Source organism: Acanthaster planci, linkage group LG02 (assembly GCF_054643075.1).
Source record: "Acanthaster planci isolate LZ-2023a linkage group LG02, COTS_SCS, whole genome shotgun sequence".
Classification (NCBI taxonomy): domain Eukaryota; kingdom Metazoa; phylum Echinodermata; class Asteroidea; order Valvatida; family Acanthasteridae; genus Acanthaster; species Acanthaster planci.
The window spans coordinates 3,216,297-3,234,670 of record NC_141778.1 but is presented as its reverse complement, the minus strand read 5'-3'; the positions used below and the strand labels follow the sequence as shown (position 1 = coordinate 3,234,670).

The 18,374-nt window shown below is 41.5% G+C and overlaps 2 protein-coding genes across 3 annotated transcripts; one reads left to right on the top strand and one right to left on the bottom strand.

Annotated features, from left to right (window-relative positions):
* On the top strand, positions 1-12,064 carry dlat (dihydrolipoamide S-acetyltransferase). Its single transcript, XM_022227665.2, has 13 exons — positions 1-186; positions 1,875-1,957; positions 2,293-2,375; positions 3,145-3,285; positions 4,550-4,648; positions 4,984-5,181; positions 5,626-5,766; positions 6,440-6,525; positions 8,152-8,292; positions 9,004-9,085; positions 9,596-9,676; positions 10,248-10,387; positions 10,563-12,064. The coding sequence occupies exons 1-13, from the start codon at positions 2-4 to the stop codon at positions 10,690-10,692; spliced, it is 1,590 nt and encodes a 529-aa protein (XP_022083357.2). The 5' UTR covers position 1; the 3' UTR covers positions 10,693-12,064.
* Positions 11,872-18,215, bottom strand: LOC110975297 (uncharacterized). Of its 2 annotated transcripts, none has more exons than XM_022227667.2 (5): positions 18,141-18,215; positions 16,591-17,422; positions 15,265-15,411; positions 14,114-14,268; positions 11,872-13,409 (listed from the first exon to the last, which is right to left on the bottom strand). In XM_022227667.2, exons 2-5 carry the CDS (start codon positions 17,282-17,284, stop codon positions 13,146-13,148), a joined length of 1,260 nt encoding a protein of 419 aa, XP_022083359.2. In that variant the 5' UTR covers positions 17,285-17,422; positions 18,141-18,215; the 3' UTR covers positions 11,872-13,145. The 2 variants fall into 2 exon arrangements, with proteins under 2 accessions (XP_022083359.2, XP_022083360.2); XM_022227668.2 differs by having other exon boundaries at positions 18,020-18,186.
* Between the last annotated feature and the right edge of the window lie 159 nt (positions 18,216-18,374).

Genomic DNA, 18,374 nt, shown 5'->3' with positions numbered 1-18,374 from the left:
CATGCGCATATGCTCCATTAACTTACGCGAAAGTCGGAGAAGGAGCCGGAGGTGTGCCGAAATGCAAAGGTCTGGCCTTATTTTTCGGGCCTGTTTCAGAGCCCAGACTCTGTGCAGGGCGCCAAAAATCAGTTCAGGGAGAGTTTTCTTTGCCAGGGCCATACACACATGCAGAGCAGCATCAAGGTTGGTTATTTTTAATTGAAATTCACAGGCGTAGGCTACATGATCATGATGTAGGCCCCCCGGCCTAGGCCTGCTGATTCATTTGGAAATTGTTTTCTACCGGTAGGCCTCACTAGCCCAGGTAGGACGTCGTCTACATTGCATTGCGACTTACGTCCAGTGTGTGAAACTCCTCCTACTATGCGAAATTTTTTCAACCGTTTTTTCTCACATTTTTACTTGCATAGTAGGAGGACTTTCATACCCTGGACGTTAGTCACAATGCAATGTAGACGCCATCCAACCTGGGCTAAGACTTCACCACCATGACGACTGCTGGTACTTGATACGTCTCTTGACACATGCATGACACACGCCGGATGTGCAACAGGTACAAAGTACCATAGTGCATGTGGTCGCGCTCAAATGATACGTGTAGAGACAGTATGCAGTTGAGAAATCGTATTGCCTGATGTCTGTACAGCCAAAATTAGGGTGCGATTGAGCCGGAAGAATCTTCTTTTTTTTCCCATGTTGATCATTATTAGATAAGACTAAAGGCATGAACTTTATGAAGGGAAAACTCTGTTTTATAATATAAGGCCACTCTCATTTGGCCTACAACTTGCACGGATGGCCAAAATTTGTAGAATCATCACCTCTTGATTGGTTTTTTAATTTACCTCAAGTTCGTTCACAATTGACATTTGTCCAATAATTTAAAAAACAGGGTGGTATTTTCATTAAGTAGGCCCCTAGGACTTATTTACCATGATTTACGAAAATTTTCCAGTAGGCCTACTTGTATTACTTTTTGTTGTTCTGAGAGCCACCTGGGATTTTTAACACTTTCTGCATTATTGTTTTACTTTTGTACTCATGACTAGCCGTACATGTAGTTTCAGCAGCAACTCGTGGGAAAAACACGACTTTGACGTCAACAGAGTAGGTCCGATTGGCCTTCTTCCTGATGGCAAGAAAAAGCTCTGAGTTTTTGCCAAAAAAAGTTGGTCCAAAACCATAGGGCGTGTGATTTTAACATACGTAATTAATTTTTCATGGCTTTTCGAGGGAAAGATTTGATTGAGAAAGTGCAGTTTCAACAAGCAACAAAGGGTTATTGCCGAGCCGCATTCCAAATCCTGAAGCATAACGAACCCATTAAAAATGAGGAATCAGTAAGGCCTCCAGAGTAATGCCTTACTGTTCAAGAAGTACTAGCCTAGACATATATGGTTGTCACTTGATACTGTTGGAAAATAAAGCTTCATTCACCGCCGTTTGCATGGAGGGGCCATTTGGTTTCCAGAAGGAGCCAGTTGACACTTTGTGCACAAATTCTTTCAGACTAGTCTGAAAATTTGTTTATTGTGAGTGAATTCCTCAATATTTTCTCCGCTAAATTTGACCTTTTTGGCTGCAATTTGACTCGTAGGACATTTCTTGTTTTCGGATGGCTAATAAGTGACTGCAGGGACAATTTGTGGGCCCATTTAAACAAAATTCTTTCCCAGTAAGGGTCAGGCATTGCAGAAATGCTGAAAGACTTGAATCTTGGACTAAAAACAATGTCCAGTTTTGCTAAGAAGTAATTTCTTGACGCCCCTTGGACTTTGCACACAACGGCCGAAGTGGAGACAGGATGCAACATAATTCCTGTCTTGGGAATAATATAATATGGGACACTTTCAAATTTTGTAAATTTGCAGATGGACTGGGAGATCTTCCTCGTCAGCTTTCACGGGTCAGACTTGGTTAAGAAGGACGCCAGTCAGGCCATTTTCTTCAGAAGGTTTGAAAAATTTTTTGCTGTAGTCTGTTTTTAAAGTCATGCACCCCTCCTTCCAGCTTTTCCTTTAAAGTGGAGAAATTTTTTTGATTTGAAATTCCCCACTCCTGAAACATGTTAAGCATGTTAATCTTGTTCCTCAAAAGAATTGTTTATGGAGGTAATCAACTGATAAAAAGAAAGAACGAGATTTGCTGAAGTGGACACTTTAATCCTTTTTTATCTGAGACCCAAATTTTTCGTTAACTGTAAATGTTCAAAAACCTTCCCCTATGAGGCAATGTTGTTTAATGGACAATATTTGAATGTAAGTGTGCTTGTTCTTCTTTTCATTTCAGATTTGCCACAGCATTATAAAATAACTCTTCCAGCCCTGTCGCCCACGATGGAAACAGGTACATTGGTCCGATGGGAAAAGCAGGTAAATATAGATAAATTGGTAACAATTTTAAAAAGGCAATTGTGCAGAAAGATGTGATTGATACAGAAGTTCTGTTATGACACTGGAGAGTGAATTTTTAGTAAGCCAAGTAGTTAGCTACCTACATGTACAGTAGATGGGCCAACTTTCTTTGTATCAGCTAATTGGTTTGCACTGTACCACCTCACCAAACAGCATTATAAATTGACAAAATATGGTACAAAATCTTATCCATCTATACAGCTTGGAATTTCCTTGCATTAACCTCACGACCACTAAGCTTGCAAGGGTCAGCTTGTCAGTTTAAGTGCAGCCTTTCATCAATGTTTTTTTGTGAGGGAAATGTGAAGTTTTGTCCCTCAGTAGACTTATGAATGTTTTTTACAAGCTATTGGGCAACACTGAGTGAGCAGTGCTTGAAGAGTTGCCTCCGAGGTGAACAAACGTGGGTGATAAAAGAATGAAAATTAAAAAAATTAAAGATAAGAACAGACAGGAAACAGTGAGAGAATTGAAAAGAGAAAGAAAGTGGATGAAAATCACCGAGTTGCTTGAAAATACCTTGAAAAAAACCCTTCCACTGTTTGCTGCACCCTCCCATCCCATGGAAAGAGTTCATCCCCTCCCTGACTAAATCCTGGTTACACCCTCGGGGACAAGTCCAGGTGCTGCAGTCTGTTTCTCCCTGAAGTTCCAAGTAAAGCCAGGGTAGAATTTTCATCAGGAGTAGATTGGCGTCATTGTGATTCACGGTTTCTCACCCCTCCAGCCTGGAGATTCCCTGAGTGAAGGGGACCTACTGTGCGAGATTGAGACTGACAAAGCCACCATGGGTTTCGAGACCCCCGAGGAGGGCTACCTAGCACGGACCTTCGTGGAGGCAGGGGCCAAAGATGTCCCCGTAGGAACGGTGAGGAAACGTCGTCCGACCGTGGCTGTCACTTGTGTTGCCCTGTTTGTCCCTTTGACTGACGAAACCTGAATCCCTCTGGATCCGTCAATGCATGTTGTCAAGTAGAGTTTACCTGGATCAAAAACCCAGCCATCATACATTACTCGGGTCTTGGTGGTAAGGTTAAAAGTGTAGGTGCAATGAATTTTTCTTAGACACAATTTTCCTGCAATTTTGACTCTTTTACCTTTTTGGTCAATGCACTGAAAAGTCCACTTTTTTAAAGACTTAAAATTGTCGATGCATTCTTGGGCAACCGAGGGGGGTTTTGTCGTGATGTCAGCCTGGGAAGACATCTGTGCATGGGCTTTTATGTTCAAATTGTGAACCCCGAATTTACCTGTTCTAAACATTTCTGAGAAATGGAGTGGTGCCCACTAATTGCTATGCACATAAACGTGAACGAATCAGCAAAGAAGAGAAAATTTAGTCCAGCAAAGTGTGCGATTGCAGGTTTTTCTTCTGTGCAAACCAGTGTAACAATAGGTTTTCTTCCTGGGATGACATCACAGTTTTGCTGTCAACATAAAAACCAAAGTGCAGTAAAATACCCTTTGAAATTGTGAAACAAAAGATGAAATCAAATTAACTGAGGGTTTGCATGAAAACAAATTGATTGCAGCTACCCTTTAAAAAAGTCTGGGCAAATATTTGTTTCGTAGACACATTTTTACAATTTTATACTCTTCTTCATTGCATGAAAATGATTTGATATCCATTTGGAACGAAGCATATTCAAAGTTGCACTTTTCAATGTTTCAAACATTTGAAATTGTATTTTCTTTTCTGGACAACAGAGGGTGCTGTTGCTGTGATATCATTCCGGGAAGACACGATTCAGTTTTTCTGTGTAAATTGCAAACTCAAAATTAGGTCAATGAGAACATCCCTGACAAGGAAAATACCAATTGTCACAAAAACCCAAAAGACACCAAAGTACTCATTAAAATTGCAAAAGCAATATTTAAAATAAGGTTTAGTGACACATAAAGGTGCATAATTTTTTTTTACAAAGTCAGTATTAAACAACTTTAAGTTTAGGAATGTTCCTGTGACGTCATATACACCTTCTGGCTTACTTTACCAACACTTATGTCTTCTTGGGCTTGCTGTTTCTGTCTAAATGGTCAATAAAATATCTTATTGGAGAGTGTGATTAAATCGTAACATTTCCAGATATTTGAAAGTGATAAATAACATTTACATGTATCTGTCCCATTAGTTGCTGTGTATTATTGTTGAGAACGAATCTGACATTCCCGCCTTCAAAGATTTTGAAGACAGTGGAGAGATCATCGGCTCAACTGCTGAAGAAGAGAAGGTGTGTCTTCTTAAAACAATGTAACCCCAAAGACTTTCAGATCTTATTAGACCTGTGGATGTATACGTAGCAAATCAGGGCAAATGTCGATTTGTTATACGGGAGCAGTAGGGTCAAACGTAAGTTAGATCGGTAACTGTGAAATAGAATTTTAACAGACCCAGGTTCCCATGCTTGGTTTTCATTCCAATTTAATAAATCCAAGCAGTGCTCAATCGTCAAATAGGGAAGGGATTGAGGACTGCTAGGTTATTTTCCATTTTTTTAAAATCTGAATCACAAACTCATTTATTCAGTAGCTTACCAATGCTTTCTTTGCGTTTTATTCTTTTCAGCCTGCGCCGCCTCCACCTCCCCCCAAACCTGCTCCAGCCACGCCTCCTCCCCCTCCACCACCATCCCCGCCCCCTCCATCAGCTGCCAAACCCGTGCCACCACCTGTCCCACCGATGCCGAGCCCGGCCCCCGGCCAGCGGATCTTCGCCAGCCCGTTGGCTAAGAGGTTGGCAGCTGAGAGGGGAATAAACCTCATGGTAAATGACACCTGAGTGCTCTGTCCGAAAGTTGTGGCTGCGGCTTTCATTAACATGTACGCCTACGAAAGCCGCTGGCTAGTGACAGGAGCCGCTTTCCAAAGACTTGTGTTACTTCTAGCCGAAGCCAAATATTTATAGATTTTGAAGGATTTAGGCAGCAGTCACACCTCCAAACAACACATCCAGGAAATAATGGTTGATTTTTTTAGAGGGTTGAGGCTGTATCCAGTTGTTTTCTTGGAGGCAAGTGAAAAATTGGAAAGGTCTGAAGATTCATCACAGGCAAAAGGGCCCAAGGGGGTTAGGGTTAAAGAAACGCAAAATAATTATCCAAATTCAGTTATTGGTTACAACATGGCAGATTTCTAGACCCGCTATCACAATTTATCCAGCGTCAGGGTTGAAACTATTGAAACTCCCCTGCCCTTCATATCCGTTCAGGATGTGACTGGGACTGGACCAGGAGGCCGCGTCAGGAGAACAGACATCGAGTCCTACACACCATCAGCTGTGGCTGCTCCCACACTAGCTGCTATGCCTGGGGCTGTGTACACAGACGTGCCCGTGGGCGAACTCAGACAGGTATGGAGTTTGAGTTCTCGCAAAAAATATGTCGGCCAAACTACATCTTTGTCGATCATGGTAATTCTCACGTGTTAGATGCATGTTAGGTCTTTCAGTAGCAAAAAGGAGGCAGACAGACAGAATCTTAGATGACATACAATGTCGTTTCCCTTTTTTCCTACTTATGTATAAGTTCAAGTAGTAATAGCAATAATTGTCAGTTCTTATATGTCGCATATTACGGAGTGTCTCTATGCGTTTATTATCGTTATCCCTGCATACTGGGCTCACATCATCTGAACATTCCTGAAACCATCTCAGCTCCCTGGGGAGTATACTAGCCTGATGCTGCCATTTTGGTGCAAACGGCTAAACATCACAGTGCCTCCCCTACCAGGTACCCATTTACTCCTGGGTGGAGAGAGGCACATAGTGGTAAAGTGACTTGCCCAAGATCACAGCATGCTGCCACCAGCTGGATTCGAACCCCTGACCCTATGATCGGAAGCTACAAACACTAACCACTAGGCCACATGCCCCACGTATCTGTAGTAGATATTGCCAGGCATTGCCGTCCCAAACTTCTTTATAGCAGGCCTGTGTTTGAACCTTTTAAGGAAAACACTTTTCTGTGGTCCGAGGTGTTTAATTAAAGTTGTCATTGTTCACAAGTTCGGCGTTCTTTCTTCAGTTTATTGCCAACAGGGTGACCCAGTCCAAGCAGATGATACCTCACTATTTCTTGACGGTAGAAATAAACATCGAAGAACTCCTCAGGTATGTGCAAAGTCTATAGTATCCTTCCCAACAATTTCAACTAAAGTGCTACAGTTGGGCTGCCCAACTATATGGTCGGCAAATTTCTAGTAAAATATTCTCGACCTTTGCCAAGTTCATGCAGCTTACACCTGACATAATACATCCAAGATTGTCAACCTGGGATGATTTTCATAAAACTCCTTGCTGCAAGCACAAGTTTTTGATATGAACCAAATGAAATTGGCACATACCATGGCTTACACGTATACTGGCACTCCGTTGTAGTTGGGCTGGCCCAGCTGAAGTACTAATCAAGATACATTGGCACTCTGTGTTGTAGTTGGGCTGGCCCAGCTAAAGTACAACTCAAGGTACATTGGCACTCTGTGTTGTAGTTGGGCTGGCCCAGCTGAAATACTAATCAAGATACATTGGCACTCTGTGTTGTAGTTGGGCTGGCCCAGCTGAAATACTAATCAAGATACATTGGCACTCTGTGTTGTAGTTGGGCTGGCCCAGCTAAAGTACAACTCAAGGTACATTGGCACTCCGTTGTAGTTGGGCTGGCCCAGCTGAAATACTAATCAAGATACATTGGCACTCTGTGTTGTAGTTGGGCTGGCCCAGCTAAAGTACAACTCAAGGTACATTGGCACTCTGTGTTGTAGTTGGGCTGGCCCAGCTAAAGTGCAACTCAAGGTACATTGCACTCTGTGTTGTAGTTGGGCTGGCCCAGCTAAAGTACTAATCAAGGTACATTGGCACTCTGTGTTGTAGTTGGGCTGGCCCAGCTGAAATACTAATCAAGATACATTGGCACTCTGTGTTGTAGTTGGGCTGGCCCAGCTAAAGTACTAATCAAGGTACATTGGCACTCTGTGTTGTATTTGGGCTGGCCCAGCTAAAGTACTACTCGGGGTGCATTTCGTTGGAAGACATATGGTAGGAAAATTGCAAAGATAAAGGGTTCAACTAAGAAATAACCTTGAGCAGGATTCAACCCTAAGAATTCAAAGTTGAAAGCTTACCGCATTTCCATATCTTCCAGGATCCAGCAAGCAACTTTTAAATAATTGGCCAAGTTTCAGCTAAACACACCTTTGTGCGACCACTCACTTTTCTAAGGCTTTGGTAAACAAATTTTTTTGTCACAAACTTCTCAGGATTATAGCCAGACTTTGTAAATATTAGAAATGTGGGGACTAAAAGGCAACTTACAGCTATCTGTTTCCATGTTCGGCCTGATGATTGAAACTTGAATACCCTTCTGAATTTCCTGTATTTAAGAAATCTGTGTTCACTGTTGGGAAAAAAAAGAATAAAAAAATGACATATTTTCCCAGGACCATTTAGAATTTCTTTGGACTGTTTACGATTTCTAACCACGTCTCAATAATAACATATCACACTCCAAATTAGAACCATTTTCGTGAATTTGCATGTTTTGTTTGTTCTGCATATGTGTAATTTTGTAAATTTGTTCGTATATGTACTTAACGGGACCCCAATGGAAATAAGTCTGTGTAATTGGCTTTCCTGGGTTATCCCAGAACGAATCAACCGTGTCTTGTTTTCTCTGTGTGCAATTGTTGCTTAGTTGATTGATTTCTGAATAAAATAATAATAATAATAAAATGAATCCAGGTTAAAGGATGATCTGAACCAGACCGTCGCAGCTGACGGCGTAGAGCTCACTGTGAACGACTTTGTGGTCAAGGCAACAGCTCTGGCTAGCCTGAAAGTCCCCGAGGCCAACTCGTCATGGATGGAAGACAGAATCAGACAGTAAGTGTGCGCATGCGACTAAGTCTACTGCTTGTGTCTCATGCTGATTAAATGTTCGACAGCTTTTTACCACTTCTGTCCTTAATGCCTGCAATCTGAAAACATATGATTGAAGTTTTATGCAGCTTTATCCAATTGTATGGACAATATCACACCTGCTGATCATTCCGGCTGATCAGAACTGTTCTGATTTTTAAGTTTTTACACTGTTCTGGAAGGCAAAAGAGGGCACTATTTGCAGAAAAAGAGGGCACTATTTGCAGATAAGGAGGGCACTATTTGCAGATAAGGAGGGCACTATTTGCAGATAAAGAGGGCACTATTTGCAGATAAAGAGGGCACTGTTTGCAGAAAAAGAGGGCACTATTTGCAGATAAAGAGGGCACTATTTGCAGATAAAGAGGGCACTATTTGCAGATAAAGAGGGCACTGTTTGCAGAAAAAGAGGGCACTATTTGCAGAAAAAGAGGGCACTATTTGCAGATAAAGAGGGCGCTATTTGCAGAAAAAGAGGGCACTATTTGCAGAAAAAGAGGGCACTATTTGCTACCTGGAAGTGGCAGTTGTAACACAACCAAATGTATACGAATAGCTGCTCTTTTGTATGATTGCTTGTATTGCTCCATGCTCATGAAATAAACGTTCAGATTTCCGACTTTCCAATTTTGGCAGGTGTGCTGTGTTACACATGTTCTTTTATTTCATTTCCAGGTACCATCATGTGGATGTCAATGTCACTGTCCAAACAGACAATGGAATGATGACACCGGTCATCTTCAACGTCGACGGAAAGGTCGGTGATTGGCAAGAGAAATTAGTATCCAAACGAAGGCTTTGTACAGCAATTAAACATCAGTATGACTGGGAGAGAAATACCTAGAAGAAAGTGTCTGGCCCGTGTCTTGAGCATTCCTAGCATTGATGAGAGCCATTGGATGGTTGCCAAACCTTTGCCTTGCCTCCAGCTTTAGCTTTGTGCTTCAGCTTGATATGTTCAGTCTGTGCACATGATTTGAAATCGCCTATTAAATTTGTACCAATTTTCTGCTAAAGGATACAGATAGATTAAATATTATATCTAGTGGTCACATAGTCTAATATCAATATAAATCCCAATCTAGATTGTTTTCATTTAGTATCGGGGCAGATTTTTTTGAAAAACTATTCTTGAGGTTAGAGTGAAGCTGAGCCCGGAGATAGAGCCACGATACAAGGTAGTCAGTCCACAAGAAAAAAAAGTGGTCGTTTTCATTGAATCATGTTTGATGTTTGTGTTTGCCCACGTTTCTGTGTCACTTCACAGGGTATCGGTGCCATCAACAGAGAAGCGAGAGAGTTGGCATCACGAGCCGTGGAAGGAACATTGCAACCCCAGGAATATCAAGTAAGAATCACATCCAGTATTCAATTATTGGCCTCTCTATCTGCGAAAAAAGGTGGTGCAAATTCTGACAAGTAACCCCAAGGACAAAGTTTGTATGAAATTCATAACCATTTTGAGCTTGAGAAAAATTACAATCAGACTGACTTGTTTTTAGGCCTGCATTCCACTTCACAACCATCTTCGTATTAAAAGTTAACTTTTAGTAACTACTATTAACGCGTCTTACCCAACCCTACTCTTAACACCCCTTACCCCAACCCTACTCTTAACACCCCTTACCCCAACCCTACTCTTAACACCCCTTACCCCAACCCTACTCTTAACACCCCTTACCCCAACCCTACTCTTAACACCCCTTACCCCAACCTTACTCTTAACACCCCTTACCCCAACCCTACTCTTAACACCCCTTACCCCAGCCCTACTCTTAACACCCCTTACCCCAACCCTACTCTTAACACCCCTTACCCTAACCCCACTCTTAACACCCCTTACCCCAACCCTACTGTTTAAAACCCCTTACCCCAACCCTACTAAGCACTATATATATTTCTGATCCACTCCTCGTTAGGCTGGTACCATCACAGTATCCGATCTCAGCAGCTTTGGCATCAAGCATTTTGCCACCATCATCAACCCCACCCAGTCCTGTGCAGTGGCGGTGGGTGCCCCGCAGAATGTCATGGTACCAGACGAGGACGCAGAAGAGGGGTAAGAAATGACCAAAGCATCTTGGGATATGTTCAAGTTCTAGGAAGCTGCTCTAAGCATATGGTTGAAGGTTATGGCTGCTGCTGCTGGGAATAATGCGAAAGAAGAAGATTTGACGGTTTGCACTAAGACACCTCGAGCAAGCTCTCATCTCTTCCGTATGTTTGATCCACAGGTACAGAGCGACAACCACCATCAACGTCACCCTGAGCTGCGATCACAGGGTGGTGGATGGAGCAGTCGGGGCCCAGTGGCTGCAGAAATTCAAGACGTTTTTAGAAAAACCACACACGATGCTTCTCTGAGATAGCGGTATATTAAAATATAACAATTGGGATTTTAGACAGTATTTGAATAGAGTTTTCCATCAAGAATAAAAATATCATCATATCCTCCGGTGTGGAGTTGATTTATATGAAAAGAAGTGAGATTTAAAAAGAAATCTGAGGCTTATTGACATGATGTCTGAGCTGGCGAGGGTGTTGTGCACCTTTCCCACAGTCGCCATGAGAGGGCGCTTGCCCTTTTTTTTACACCAGTGACATTTGGAGCCTGGGTGTGAAAAGGGCATTGCATCTGCTCAAGCAAATTTTGTTCAGCTGCCAAACTGGAAATATTGTTTAGCAAATTTTGTGCCCTAAAAAGCTGAGAACCAGTCATGGCATCGTACACAGTATGGTATTTGGTTGGTAACCTGTTATTTTACCATAAGCAAGCATTTCCTGTGCTAAGCAGATTTTTCTGTTCCTGTTCCTCACTCCAAAATGTGACAATAAGTCTTAGATTGCAAAGATGGAATTGTGATTGTTTGTGAAATGCATGAAGTAATAATTTGTGTTTACTGATGATAGGATACATTTTTGAAAGGAAATATTTATTACTTTGATGGACTGCAGTGGACTGGCTGTAATTTTTCTGGTTTTTCTGGTAACAAGCTGCATTCAAACAGTACAAAATGTTGAATTTTTAAACAAATTTTGGCTTGACCCAACTTCTGACGTAGTGATTCTGTGATTGAGTAAAGCAATTTGTAATTTTGCACACTGCCGGATGCATTGTTTAAAAAACACTGAGTTTCATCAAGATGACTGTTTTTGAGTCAATTCCAAACTTGATTAAAAAATGAGGAACGTAATAATTCATTACTTGAATCTTCACAAGAATATGTGGATTAAATCAGGGCTTTCTTGCCTGCTCAACTTCACTGTTAAAAAAACCCCCAAAATCTGAAGGAGTCTCCAGTCTTTCCCATTCTGAGGAGCCAACTTCTGAATAAAGTTATTTGTGCCAAAAGGTCAAGGGTCATTTCCTGAAGCCACCATTCTTTGACCCCCATTAAATTTTGGCTACAAGGGAAGTCAGGAAACCCAGTCAGTTTTGCAATGTGGACAATTTTGTTACTTTGTACCGTTTGAGGGCAACTTACATTTTCGGGGCTCATATGAAGGACATCACTCTAACAGAAGAGAACTGGACAAATCACATTGCTTTGACATTTGTTGTGCATTTTATTATTTTTCCCTTTTTTTTTACTGTTCATCGTAGGCATCTCCACAAGCTTATGCAAGATTTAATAATTTCATTTTTCCAATTTTTAACCTGATATTGGTTTGCACAATAGCTGTAGCAGACAGTGATTGTACATTAAACAGTGTTTCAACAAATCCAAGAAACAAATATGTTCTATCAGTGTTTGTCCAGCTGTGTTTGTTATCGACCTTTCACTTCCGCAGTTCTGAGCGGAAGTTTTAGCCGTGGAACACTTCAGCTGTTAATATTATAGCCTACTAGTTTATCGATGGCAATCTGGACTCTGGAAACAATGATTTTGCTCAGCATTAATACCCTTTTTCCATTTAATGATGGATCTATATGGGTAAAATGAAGTCAATTTTTTTTTTAAATTATGCAGAGGGTATTGAGTTACAGTGGCAGTTGGTGAGTTAACTCTATGTGGCGCAATGTCGCAGCAGCATTGAACACAAACGGTTTTACACAAAACCGCTGAAAGCATGTTATTCTGTTCGAAGCTGTGAAATTTTGTAATTAAGGATTTTTTGGATTTATTGGATTTTTTTTTCATACTGCAGGATTTGGATAAAGGGCAAGTTTTATTTCAATTTGGGGCACTGTAATTTCATTTTTCTTCATGGGGAGAATCATTTCTAAATGCTTGAAGCCTTACATACTCTTAGAGATTGGTGCATAAATATTCAGTAAGAGAACAAGGGTGTCATTTTTTCACATCCATGTCACGGGTCAAGATTACATTTGGTAAAGGATCGATTTGTCATCATTTGGTGTGCATTCAGTGGGTTCAATTCATAGAATCTAATTGTGCACATGACAGACATGCATGGTGTTCACATTTTCTGATATTTGTGAAATTGCTGCAACTTTCACTTTCTCTGATAGGTTTGTCTTGTTTAAATTCAGCCAATTCTCAGCCAAGTATGAGTTTTGAGAGGTGGAATGGAAACTGAAAGATCTGAGAGGAGAAAGTAAAACAGTTTTCTCTCAGACAGAAATAGCTTTTGAACATGAATGCTTCAAAAAAATTTATTTGTTCATAAAAAAGTACTATTGCACATTGCATTTTCTACCAGATGTCACAGGACTATAAATTGTACTAAAATATATTCATCAACCAATGAAAGGACCCTTTAGAATATAGATTTCATAGTTTAGCCAATAGCAAGAATTGTAGGAGAGTGAGGTAGACTTTGATTGGCTGTAACGTTCTCGGTATCCTGTGTGTTTACAGGATAATACAGACTCTTGAGTTGGAGCGTTTGGGGCTGTAATGGGGTTCCGTCTGTGCCAGGAGATCTTCATGACTTGGGCTACTTTTTGTGAGATTCGTTGCTGCCACAAACGCATCAGTGGAACTCTCTGAGATAAGCCCCTGCCGCTCGTGAGCTTGTTGGCTCTGCAGTCGCTCAATCTTACCCAGTCTCGCCTCCAAGGTGTCCATCTGCAATCGCAAGGCATTCTCTCTCTCCTGGTGCTCCTGGCTAAATTTCTGGAGAATTCAGAGAAAAAAATGAGATCACTGTACAGTCTCTGCAAAAAATATCCTGCCCCATGGATATAACAACGAGGACTCTAGAGTCCATGGATAAATACTGTGCACACTGGTTTCAAGAAAAACGTTGCTGATTTGTACACAAACTTGCACTGGTCAACTTCTAAGTACTGACAACTACATGATTGGTTGAAATGCTACACAGTTATATAGACAGAGGGCTTAAAATGAAATGGAATAACACTAAAGGGTGATAATGGAATCCATAGAATTGCCAGTACAAATAATGCCTTTGAGCATAGGTTTACGACAGCAAATCTACTTGCAAAACCATGTTTGGAGTGACTTCAAGAAATAGAGTTCATGTATGCGCTCTAGGTTGAAGTGCATCTTCACCGGCAAAGACAAGACGGGCCAGTGGGAAGCTTTTCAACTGGTCTCAATGCATCAAGCGCACACACGGAACTGTTGTACATTCAAACAGAAATGGGTCATGCGTGCTCAGTCTGTCCCGTGTCAAGCACAAGTAAACCAGTGCACGCATGCAGTGAGCTCCCATCAACAGACCACTGTAACTCTGACAAAATACGCCCCCTTCCATTTCCGGTGATGTTTGCCCTTTAAAACGTATTTTCTATGAAGCCAGCACAGATTTAGTATATAGAATGTGAACTGACGATGAATCAGATATTCCCTTTTACCATGTGGCACCATTCTTGGATTTCCTTGGGCCGTAGAGGCCCCTGCACGCCCCCGTCCCGTCGGATAAACACCTCCCCCTCGGGCGTCTCATACAAAATGTTGGACCGCCCCGACCTAACGACAATCTCCACAACCTTGACGTCAGGATCTGCCTCTGTTGGCGGCATGTCAAAAGAAAGTTATACATTGTGTGGTCCAAGGGCTGGTTCATACTCATTACGTTTGTACCCACGCAGCGCGTAATGTGAATGCCGCAATGGACGTTCACACTTTCATCTTTTCTCAAGTCTTGGCTGAGTGTGCATGTCCGACAAATGTTTAAAAATTTCCATTTGTCCGAATGCACATACATTTGGTGCGTACGCACTATCCACTATATCCAAAACTGCAAACTAGGGAGCGCATTTTCATTACGCATTGCGCTTTCCCTCACGCACTGCAGACACCTCAAAATAGACCTTTGCGCTGCGTACACAGTGAGTACGCAGAGAGTATGAACCGGCCTTAAGTCTGAAACAACGTTGTGGAGGACATACAGACATTATGCATTGTGGGTAGTTTAGTCAGTGCACACGCATTCTGCATGCACTTGCCTAAGCACACAGAAGTGTTGACTTGTATTACTGTCAAATGAGGACTTGTGGAGATTACACCAAATTATGCCTCAAAGAAATTTGACCATAGTGCTGGGGATATAACTGTGAATCAAAATGGTGGCAATAAACCCAATACTAAATGTCTGAGAAATTGCTGTGTAAAAGTCATGTCATGGCTCCTTTAAGAAAATGTTTGGACTGTCTGGTATTAGAGAGGTGCGAAAAATTCAACAAGGGGTAACTTGAGGTGTTCCCACCACGTATTCTACAAAATCTTGTTTAACCTTGTAAAAACTTGAGTAAACTCTTCTTCAATTTTGCATTTTCCTCGACCAGAATCATCTCTTAAAAAACAAGTTTCCTCATTAGCATTGTCAGGATAGTTCAAGTCCAGGAGAGGATCTTGAAGCAATTTGGCAATTTTCATCCCTTTTCTCTTCTTTTATCATTTCACTTTTTTTCCTTTCGCAATGCCCATGGGTGCCCTTTATTTCAACCTTGAAAAGATTCTGCATTTTAAGACCTCCCCATGCCAAGACTCTGATCTCGTTCACCTGTGCTGTGTGGATCCTTTACAGGAATGAAGTCCAGACGATACATCTGGGGTAGAACCGGTGGATCAAAATGACCAATCAGCTGGTCAATCATGAGCCGGACTTGGTCCTCCGTTTGGTGATCGCAGTAGACGCCTTGGACAAATCCTTTTGAAAGTAGAAAACATTCTGAAAAGATCAAGATACAATCTAAAAGATGCACATACCAGCAGGTCCTTATGGGAGTTTTGTTCTTTTTGTTTGGCCAACGATTTTAAGATCATTTAAAATTTCTTTTTTAGATCCACATCACTACCTGCCCTGGCTTTCATGCCTGCCCTGATGTTTTACATGTCATAACTTTTATGTGTGTTATGTTTTTGTCAAAAAAGTATTTTCAAGACAAATTTCTCACCAACTCATTGAACTCAACAGGTAGAGTTTGGGTGGACTTCAAAACATTCTATGTAAATAGCTAAAACAAATCTGACGTGTGATGCACGTCCATACACAGTGTAGCTGTTGTGGCTTCTGACTTGTAATGATGTCTCCTGTCTTTGCATCATGAATTGTGCGACATACTGTTGTAAACAATAACTTTCATGCATGTTGCAACCTTGTATTCCAGACCTCCATTCACCTTAGATGTGAAAAAGTCAAATTTATAAAATACCAAAAATATAAATTCCCATCCCAACTATTTTTGAGTCTAAGGCCCTTTTCCAATACCCCACTTCAGCTCCGTCTCGCGTTAAGCGTTTCAGCTGTTGTTTTTATTACCTGACTTTGAAGTTGTAAGCGCAACAGTAAGTCTGATAGTGCCACAAAACATCAAGTAAGATGCAAAAGAGCCAATTTCAGCCAAACAGTACAGAACTTCAATTTAATTTCAATGCTTCAGGCTTACGATCGGGTATTGGTTTTGAAGACGAAGCCTGAGATGGAGATGAAGTCGAGTATTGCCAAATGACCCAAGTGATTTAAATCTTAAAATTAATTTCTAATGGCCTGAGCTCTTCTGAAATAATCTAAAATGCTTGAAGCTTCAAAAAACAAATATGCGAGGAAACTAAAAAAAAAAGACTTACAAGGAAATGGTGTCATCATAAATGATTCTGCCTCATTTTTGTGCTTTCAAAGTAGGGTTTTTGGTTGGCAAAAATACGGAACGGAAGAGCACATGAAGGAAAGGTGTTATCCCAAATCCATGTGAAATACAGCAAGTACCAGCAATATTTTGAATTGAAGTGATCTTCACGACAGACTCCAGTGCCGAGGCATGCTCCTTCTTCCAAAAAAAAAAAATCACCCACTGTCTAAATATTAGATCCAACCATTTGCATGTACCTCCGTCATCAACCCCTATCATCAGGGTCCCTCCTTCGCTGTTCAGAAATGCACAGATGTATTTGGTCAGGTGTTTGCGCAAGTATTTCTTGAAGTCCCCGCCTCCCCTCTTGAACTCCAGCGACCGCGTCTCGTTCCCTAATTGTTGGTTCTTGAGAAAGTGCATCCTGGGCTCTCCAGTGTATACCAAAGGCAGGTTGGGAGCTGTTGGGTAAAAAGTCGCTCTCCCTGCGTCTTGCTTCTCAGCCGCACTGTTATCAATCCTCGTCAGAGGGTCATTGGGTGGGATGGGTGACTGAATCGCAGTCCCTGATTTCTGTGTCTCGGCGGAGCTGTTATTGATTGCCATTGGAGGGTCATCCCCTGAGGGTAGTGAGTACAAGGTGTGGTTGAGAAGGCGGGGCCGGTAGTAGTCCGCCCTCAGCACCCGGCCGCGCTTCACCAGTCCATTGGGGGCACTGTTGCTCAGTCGGGCCGCCTCCACAACCCGGCACTGGAGGTCACTGTCATGCAGGTCCACGCGGGCTGTGTGGCAGCCATGGAGGTCCGAGTGCCTCAGAGAGACGTCGCGCTTGGACACGAGGATCCCTGTAGTCTGGAAGATGAAGGAGATGATCAGGGCCACAAGGCCAGACTGCGGAGCTCTGTCCTCAAGGTTGCTGAAGAAGACACAAAACTCTGGTTCCTGCTCCATATGCGAAAACTGCTACATCACTGCCATAAATTCGTCTCTATCCAAGCAACAATGAATACCCTCACATTTTCACACTGAACCAGTTCATAGAAGCCCTACAAGGCCCATCTCAATAGCTCGCTTTTCCCTCCAACTTATCTGCAAACATATAACAAAGTAAGCTCCATGTTAATTTTTAAACATAAAGTGCCATGGTGTTGTATATGCTGGGTGTGATCAATCGAGTCTGCATGATCGCCCAATCACTCTGTGCCATTTTTGTGAATCCATAGGCCTACATTAAATCTCCAACTTTGCTTCCCTTTTTTGAAATAGCCTTCCACATCCATCAATTGGAAGGGTGATTGGCTGATGGCAAAATATCAACAAACTGTGCACTAAGTTCAAATAATCACGCAAAGATAGATCAATAGTCATGTGTAGATTGGCAAACCGAACCCAGCAGTCCATATGACCAGCTGTTGAGATGAACTTGTAAAATACAGATTGGTGATGTAACCCAAACTTTTGAACTTTTTCCATGCTGTCACTAAAGGAACAACAAATTAACTTGTCTCCCATTTCTTTTCTTTTTTTACTTAGCGGTTAAAGTCGGGAGGTTACAAAGCCAACTTCATTGACTTTAGTTGGTCGGGTACGTATTCGCTTTTGATCATATATTTCACCATGTGTTCACTTCATCCATGTCATCAATACAATGCCATAATAAAAATGACTGTTTTCAGGATATCCCACCCAAACTTCCCTCCATAAAGTACTCCTCTCTCATAAGCGATTGTGAAACTTGCTGAACCCATCAATGCCATAACAATTATAAACACATCAGGTCTAAACTGATGGATTTGTTTGCACTAACCCGGTACGGTACCAACAGCCTTCTCAAACTTAGTTTGCCAGTTGTTTACAAATTAAATCTATTTACATATAACCTAAGATGACCTCCAAAATAACTGTAATGTTGTATCGAAACGTTATCCTCTATAAAATAAAAAATTAAAATTTTTTAATCAAATAAAGTTTAAAAATATATATATATTTTTGATTCGGCTTTAGATGTAACAAATTTACTTTTTGAAATTAAATTATATTA

Coding starts and splice junctions, on each gene's coding strand:
- dlat (XM_022227665.2), top strand. CDS start 2: ATGCGCATATGCTCCATTAACTTACGCGAAAGTCGGAGAAGGAGCCGG. Junction 1,958..2,292: donor CAGGCCATTTTCTTCAGAAG/GTTTGAAAAATT, acceptor TTTTCATTTCAG/ATTTGCCACAGCATTATAAA. Junction 5,182..5,625: donor AGAGGGGAATAAACCTCATG/GTAAATGACACC, acceptor ATATCCGTTCAG/GATGTGACTGGGACTGGACC.
- LOC110975297 (XM_022227667.2), bottom strand. CDS start 17,284: ATGGAGCAGGAACCAGAGTTTTGTGTCTTCTTCAGCAACCTTGAGGAC. Junction 15,412..16,590: donor GATAGGGGTTGATGACGGAG/GTACATGCAAAT, acceptor TACTTTCAAAAG/GATTTGTCCAAGGCGTCTAC. Junction 14,269..15,264: donor AAAGGATCCACACAGCACAG/GTGAACGAGATC, acceptor TGCCGCCAACAG/AGGCAGATCCTGACGTCAAG.